This window comes from Ptychodera flava, chromosome 4 (genome assembly GCF_041260155.1).
Source record: "Ptychodera flava strain L36383 chromosome 4, AS_Pfla_20210202, whole genome shotgun sequence".
NCBI classification, from domain to species: domain Eukaryota; kingdom Metazoa; phylum Hemichordata; class Enteropneusta; family Ptychoderidae; genus Ptychodera; species Ptychodera flava.
In genome coordinates, this window is record NC_091931.1 from 47,910,789 (window position 1) to 47,919,090 (window position 8,302).

Genomic DNA, 8,302 nt, shown 5'->3' on the forward strand with positions numbered 1-8,302 from the left:
GATGTAGAAAATTACGCTTGTAAAGAAAGAGAAGAGCCCTTGTCAAGTGAAACCGGGGAAAAAGTTGGCCAAGATCAGCTAACAGAAAAAGCAAGAGAAAGCAAAGTAAGCAACCCACAGGGTCACTGTGGCCCCTCCAGAGAGTGGTCTTAGGCACCATCGACTGCATGCTCTCAGATTTTGTAAAATGATTGTTACGTTCTCCTAGGGGTGGCCGGGGTAGCTTTGACAGCCCCAGGCTTTTACTACTCAAAACATAAGCCAGCCAGAGAGTGACCACTCTATCTACTACCCAGATGAGCCCCTCTGTGCCCACTTTTCCAGGAGAGTGGGAAAGACTTTGACTAGCGCCTCATCAATGCCCCTCGCCTGTAGTGAAACACAGGCTCTGAGTGATCTGGGTTACCATCTGCTTTATGTGGCCTAAGGTGGACTCTCAGCACCAACTGGAACTTCAGGCTCCCTAGGTCCCAAACCTCTTCATTGAGTCTCTGGCTGATCTCGGGTCGCACATCATCCAAGAAGGCTCCGGGATCAGCTCAGAGTCAATGCCAGTCTCGCAGGTAGTTCTTAATTGTATGGCGTTTGCAGTGGATGTCGAGCACTTGGTTGACCATAACTATATCTATGCACCAACTCCTTAACTTTATGCCTCCCATTTTTATGTCTGCCACATGATTAAAATCGCTTTTATGCAATCCCTGCTGTTTCCTCGCAAGGTCGCTCCGCTCTTGGTGCAGCAGCATCATAAAAACGTTTTTGTACCCACACCTCCCGCAAAGAGATATTTTATTTGTAACCCCCCTCTCGCAGACATAACCAGGTTTTGTGCATGATCCCCTCTTGACCATAATGTTGTAAATGCCACGGTACTCCCGCAGTACTCTCCCACGCACTTGCGACCGCAGAGCTGCGTCGAACTCAGCTTTAGCCACTGAGATATGTGTTTTTGAATTTTCATGCCTACATTGTAACATTATACACATTATCACCTATGTCTAATTCCAGAGAATTCCAGCGTAAAAATATATTAAATGAATTTCATTGCCATCGATTTTGACTGACCATATTGACAAAATGCGGACAACTACTTCAGTTATCACTGGAAGCAAGTAAAGATATGGTCTCTGGGAATGCTGTAAGGATGAACTGTTATTCTACGATACTGGTTGAACAGTTCAAATAACCAAGAAGCATTAGTGTTACAATAGTCATTAAAAGATACAGCTAAAGAACGATTTGAAAACAGAACATGATTGACACAAGCTAAATATTTCGTTTTTGTTATTCTTTTTCGAACAACAACGTTCAGTAAGAATCTTCTGTGATTGCAAAATGATGATACGCCACCGATCCATCTAAAAATTACCTGAGAGTTAAAATTTTTCTAGGGTCCCACCGAGAGCAGAAGTATTCAAGGCTTACAAAAGCTGGCATATTGCATTCCATGGAACAAGCAGGGAAGCAGTGAACCCTATTTTGGAATGTGGTATTCTCCTAATGCCAGGTATGTTTACCAAACGGTTGTCTTGAGTTTCACTTCAGTTATTCATTCTCTCAAATTTTCAAAATTCTTTTATGATCTACCACTTGTAGAGGCTTATTTAAAAGCTCTTAGAGTAAGAAAGGTAATGATTTTTTATCTCTTCTATGCCTTATCTTACTTGTTCACTTTAGTTTGTTGGTGTACTTGCCACAATTATATGTTTAAAAATATGAGATTTTGCTCTTTGAAATAGTGTTTTCAGGCATACGAAGGCTTGTCCGGTTGATTATTTAAGGTAGCATGCGCCTTGTGAAGTTTTGCCAATATTTTGTTATGAAACTTTCAACCATTCTCTTACCAAATAAAGAATAAAAGCCAGGGGTCACAGTGCAAATTTTGGTACTAAAGAAACAAAAAAACAAACATTTACCGAGATTTGAAATTAAAAATGGCTGCCATTTGAGTGTTAACTCTAAGGAAAAAATAAAATTTAGAATTTCAAAAAACTAAGATAGAAACTTTTTCCTACAACGGTAGCCTTAAAATGAGCCCCACAAGTCGTGAAAATATTAAGATAAACTGAAAATATTAAAATAACTTGAGAATATCTGTCCCAAAGGCACAATCTGCCTTAAAATAGAATGTTTTACATCCAACCAGTAAACCTGGATGCATCCTGCGTGGGTCGATGCAGAGAATCAGTCATACGCCACCTCATCATTTGTCATATTTTTTTTAATCTTTTCAGCTAAGTTTTCTGCACAGCCATTGTTTATTAGAGTAACCCTTTTCTAAGTACGATAATCATACTGTATTATTGGTATTCCCTCATTTATAGTAGGGTTGTTGAAATTATGGCTCGATAAACTGACAACTGCTTTTATGAGAAGTTTTCTAGAGAATAACATAATTGTTAACTGAAGTTTACCATATATTTTTTCGGTCCACCTGAAATTTTTATTGTAGGTGACAAGACACTGAAAGGAACTGTGTTGGGTCAGAACGAAGGTCGTCCGACAGATGATAATAGGAACCCAGCCAAGAAAAACCACATATTTCTTTCACCGAGTATACGATACGCTGGTCACGATCAGTATGCCCTCCCAAGCGAGTAAGTTCTCATGCGTCATAACTTTTAACATTTTCAGTCATCTCTTTCCGGTTGGACATCTTTTGAATTTTAAGAGCTGATACCCGGTCACAACATTTTACTTCGACACCAGCAGAATTTGCGTTACGTTTGTCAAAACACGGCTTTGCAAGTATATTTTAAATTCAACGTTTTCCTTTACAGTTATACACTACGAATCGAGGCTAATAATAATACGTTACTGAAAGTTGTAATACGTAGGCACTTTGCCTGCGTTTTGAAACTCTCTTTGACCATTTTTTCTTTATCTTTATTAACGAATACATTTAAACCTTTTAATTTAAATCCCATTTTCATAGTCACTTGGATGAAGATACACAGAAGAAATACAAAGCAAAGACTGTGTTTCGCGTGTTAATCCATCCCGAGACGTACGACGTCGGTCCTGCATCGTTTAGAGGTGGAGAAGATCCAAACTTCAGTCCACAGGAATTGGAATGGTCCACGGATAGACGGGGCAACATCGTGATTTATGCCTTACTTGTGAATCTGGAAGAACAATAGATATTGATATGTGCAAAGATAATCTTAGGCTGCTCATGTTCTTTACGGTTCCTATCTGCGGGAATGTTTCTTGCCATGTTTTTTGTGTTTCTGAACCGCAGAACTCAATTTCTAGTAGGGCACGGTAACAAAGTCACACTTTGTGCAATTTGTATTCTACCCAAAGTTATTAACCGTAAACTTGTTCGAATGCTTGCTATATTGCCACAAGTTTATTGAGGTTTTACAATTTGTCTTTCTCGGCATATGTGTGCAGTATCTCCTCATCAGGTGCTTGTTAGTCAACCGATATTATCTGAGTGTTTTCTTATCTCAAGAATTTGGTACTATTAAAAGTCAAATTTTATTTTGATTATTTTTGAAGTCATAAAGCCATTTCTCAGCGGTGAATCATTGGCCAGACCGAACTTGGTTGATATTTTTGCCATGATTTTTTGTACTATTTGAATTGGCATCTTGGATTCGTAATATATGATTATACATCGAAACACAGTAAATCCGGTGTTGCTGTTTATATTGATTTCGAAAAAACTTTTGATTCAGTTGATTGGAGTTTCCTTCAAGAAGTGTTTACTTTATTTCGTTTTGGTCCAAATACTCAAAAATGGTCTCAAGTAATGCACAATGGTATTGGAAGTTGTGTGAATAATATTAATGAATGGGTGACTGAATTTTTCAGATTGCAAAGGGAATGCGTCAGTGATGCCCATTAAGTGCACAAATATTTATTCTCTATTTTGAAACATTGGCGTGTAAAATAAGACAGTCCCAAGGTATCGAGGGCATTGGAATTCCTGAATAAAATCAACAATAAGAAGTTCGCTTTGCTCAACTTGCTGATGACACGATTTTCGTCAAAAATGAGAAATCCGTTTCAAACTTTCAAATGCTTCACTAGGCACCAAATTTTGTACAATAGTAGCGTCCCAACTTTCGCCTCACATACGTCGAGTACGCGTACAGAGAGTCAAATTCACCTTCCGCGTCATGTTGAATATTTCGCCGAATTTCCTGGCTGCACAGCTAAATATTGATGAAAGAGTTACAGATTCCATTTCTCTTATATGCTGCCTTTGCCACTACAATATTTTGCCAAGAATTTAATGGAGGAATTCCGAAAACACCTAAGCGATAATAGTCATATGCAAAAATAGGTGAAAACACAGCCAGCAGCCAAACGATCTTTAACTCGTCATTTCATAAAAATAAGAGGGAAACTAAAAATCAATAGAGTTTTAGTTAACCTTCAGCAGATGTGTAATATCAAAAATTGTAAAAAATGACAGCGAAATGAAAAAGTTAAACCAAGGGGTTTTTTCAGATGTATTTTCATTTTACGATGTGGCGCATCAGTTCGATTTCCCATAGAAACCAATAGCGTTTATTGTACCGAACAGACTTGTAAAATTCTCGCTCGTTCAAATTCCTCAATTCTGAATTAATGATAGTGAAACGTTGCACAGAGATCCTTTATTGATATACAAAATTCATGTGGTTTTAGATTTTTGAATTTCTTGACAAAACTTGTTTTATTTGCATTTTATTTTTTCCGATCGCTGAATTATACTTCCATAAAATGGCGATCTTACGGCGTTTACATATGGAGAATCAGGGTCTTATATTGACACATTTTAATCAGTTAGTGTCTCTTAAATACCTGTCAAATTGTTGTAATTTACACCAAATTTTGGCGAATATCAACGACGAAAATTCCAGTAAACTGCAAAAATAGCACAGAATCGGGGCGAACGGGCGCAGGGTTTCCACTGTAATTGTGCAGTGAACATTATCGATCGATATTTTTTGATCCGACATTGAGTCATTGTTGTCTTGCTCACTCGCGTGTAGTTCCTCGTTCACAATGGCGCGAAACTAGGCAAACGTGCACCAAAGTGTGCTGAAAAGTAAAGGTGTCACCAAAACTGAAAATAAAAGTGTCGATTTAATTTGAGTACAATAAACCAACGGATACGTTGATGTTATGGTATATAAGTCAATATATGGGTCATTGTAAAAATATTCATGACATGACCTGAACACACAAGTGGCACGAGACCAGTTTTCGATCGATAATCTATAAAAATGAATTGATACAATGTTCACCATCGTCAATAGCGACCGGATGAAAGCGCTGTGAGGTAGGAAATATGCTTTTCGTAATACCGTACATTCAGGCATAGCTTCGGCCCACAGTGCTTTGACAATTATGGTGGAGTTTGAAAGCCTTTCAGGTATGAAAATGAAAAAAAATCAAGAACAGATTGAAGCGACTTAGACTGGAATTTGAAGAGTTATAAAAGTGTATTAGTGAGATAAAATGGTCAACAGAACCGACCAAAGTGCTCGGATTTTTTGTAGGTTATGACAAGGAGAGGTGTAAAATGATAAATGGGAAACAAAACAAGAGAAATTACAAAAATAAACATTTAATTCATGTAAAATGCGAAATCTGACGGCTTTTAGAAAAAAATTAATTATGAAAAGTTTAGGTTTATCAAATAAATCACTTTTATTTGACAGTAGTTTTAAGTGTACCAAAATATGTTGCAAAGAGAGTTGATAAAAAGGTGTCCTTATGTCAACAGACATGTATATAAATACATACCTTTATGATTCGTTGTGGTTTAATCTTATTTTTAAAGACATCTTCATCATTCGTTGTATGTGGTTTGATCTTACTATTAAAGACATCTTTATCATTTGTTGTAGTTTGATCGTACTTTTATAGATATCTTTATCATTCGTTGTGGTTTGATCTTACTTTTAAAGACATCTTTATCATTCGTCGTTGTTGATTTTACTTTTAATGAAATCTTTATCATTTGTTGTAGTTTGATCTTACTTTTATAGATATCTTTATCATTCGTTGTGGTTTGATCTTACTTTTAAAGACATCTTTATCATTCGTCGTTGTTGATTTTACTTTTAATGAAATCTTTATCATTCGTTGTGATTTGATCTTACTTTTAAAGACATCTTTATCATTTGTTGTAGTTTGATCTTACTTTTAAAGACATCTTTATCATTCGTTGTGGTTTGATCTTACTTTTAAAGACATCTTCATCATTCGTTGTATGTGGTTTGATCTTACTATTAAAGACATCTTTATCATTCGTTGTGGTTTGATCTCACTTTTAATGAAATCTTTATCATTCGTTGTGATTTGATCTTACTTTTAAAGACATCTTTATCATTTGTTGTAGTTTGATCTTACTTTTAAAGACATCTTTATCATTCGTTGTAGTTTGATCTTACTTATCTTTATCATTCGTTGTGGTTTGATCTACCTTTTAAAGACATCTTCATCATTCGTTGTGGTTTGATCTTACTTTTAAAGACATCTTTATCATTCGTTGTGGTTTGATCTTACTTTTAAAGACATCTTTATCATTCGTTGTGGTTTGATCTTACTTTTAAAGACATCTTTATCATTCGTCGTTGTTGATTTTACTTTTAATGAAATCTTTATCATTCGTTGTGATTTGATCTTACTTTTAAAGACATCTTTACCATTCGAATTCGTTGTGGTTTGATCTTATTTTTAAAGACATGTTTATCATTCGTCGTTGTTTGATTTTAGTTTTAAAGACATCTTTATCATTCGTTGTGATTTGATCTTACTTTTAAAGACATCTTTACCATTCGAATTCGTTGTGGTTTGATCTTATTTTTAAAGACATGTTTATCATTCGTCGTTGTTTGATTTTAGTTTTAAAGACATCTTTATCATTCGTTGTGGTTTCATCTTATTTTTAAAGACATCTTTATCATTCGTTGTGGTTTCATCTTATTTTTAAAGACATCTTTATCAATCGTTGTGGTTTGATTTTACTTTTAAAGACATCCTTATCATTCGTTGTAGTTTGATCTTACTTTTAAAGACATCATTATCATTAGTTTTGGTATGATCGTACTTTAAAGGACATTTTTATCATTTGAATTCGTTGTGGTTTGGTCTTATTTCTAAAGACATCTTGATCACTCGTTGTGGTTTGAACTTATTTTTAAAGACATCTTTATTTATGGTTTGATCTTATTCTTCAGCGCTGATTTTGAGATACTATACGTGCGGTAAATTGGTTTGTTCTTCTCAAACTTTTCATATTTATTCTTTTCCTTACATATTACCAAAAGCATTTTTACCCTAATTGTTACAGAAATATCACTTGTTTGCCTTTTGTATTTCTGCACTCCATCCTGACATTGGTAACAAATTCATATGTTTAAGTTGAGTTAGTTTAACATTTTATTGGTAGTTACATTGTTGCCGTAAAAGGTCAGTGTAAAACGTAAAAATTCTAATTCTTTAAAATTTCATGATACTTGCTACTCCGTGAAATGAAATTGGTGGGATATACTGCTCTTTCTTGAACTTTGTCCATTCGTTGAGTGTATCTTACGAATAGACTTTCAAAGTTTTTACTTCACCTACAATAACGCTTTCAAAAACCTGTTTGGTATCAACCATTATGCAATTGTCGTTGATGTTTGGTCAAACGACTGACTAGTACTAGACTTTTTTTGTTTTACATTAGGACGAATAAAATAGCATTTTAATCGCAGCTGTACTATCGTTGGCTATCTTAGACTGATTTTTCTTCTGTTTCATTTTTGTTGCCATTGCGTTAAATATACTTTGTGCATTCATTGTAATGTGTTGCTGACGTCGTTTGATCTGTGAATTGCTTGTAAATTTCTGATTCAGTTTTGCTCAACTGATAGTTACCTATCGAAATAATAATTGTGTGTAAGCATTTTTCTCTGTCAAAAAATAACACCGCACCCGTAACGACTAAACTTTTTCGATCTTCGTGCAATACCAAAACTGGCAGGAGAACATAGCTTGTTTGCTAGCCATGAGCGTCCTCGAGCTGCAATTATAATGTAATGCGGCCAAGTTGTTGATACACTGAAATTACGGCCATCCTTATTCGATTTGTTGAGCAACTTGTTCAGGCACATTCAAAGGTGTCGGGAAAAAATACTTGACAAGTCCTGATTAGACGATTTAAAGTAGCCAATATAGCTCGATTTTGAAAATACATATATTCATATGTGTAAATAATTTTAGTGAACATTTTTAGTGCACGAAGCAACATTGAGTTTTTTACAGGTGTTAATCTTGTAGCTTGTAAAGGCATTATTAAATATTTGGAGAGTGT

At 35.4% G+C, this 8,302-nt stretch overlaps 1 protein-coding gene across 1 annotated transcript in view; it reads left to right on the forward strand.

Moving 5' to 3' along the window:
- The window catches only part of LOC139132022 (uncharacterized), a 42,700-nt gene extending 34,998 nt beyond the window's left edge, over positions 1-7,702 (forward strand). Inside the window, exons 9-11 of the mRNA XM_070698377.1 lie at positions 1,392-1,507; positions 2,453-2,597; positions 2,936-7,702. Coding sequence (XP_070554478.1) covers positions 1,392-1,507; positions 2,453-2,597; positions 2,936-3,140 — 466 coding nt within the window. The 3' untranslated portion in view covers positions 3,141-7,702. The remainder of the gene's footprint in view (positions 1-1,391; positions 1,508-2,452; positions 2,598-2,935) is intronic.
- Positions 7,703-8,302: the final 600 nt, after the last annotated feature.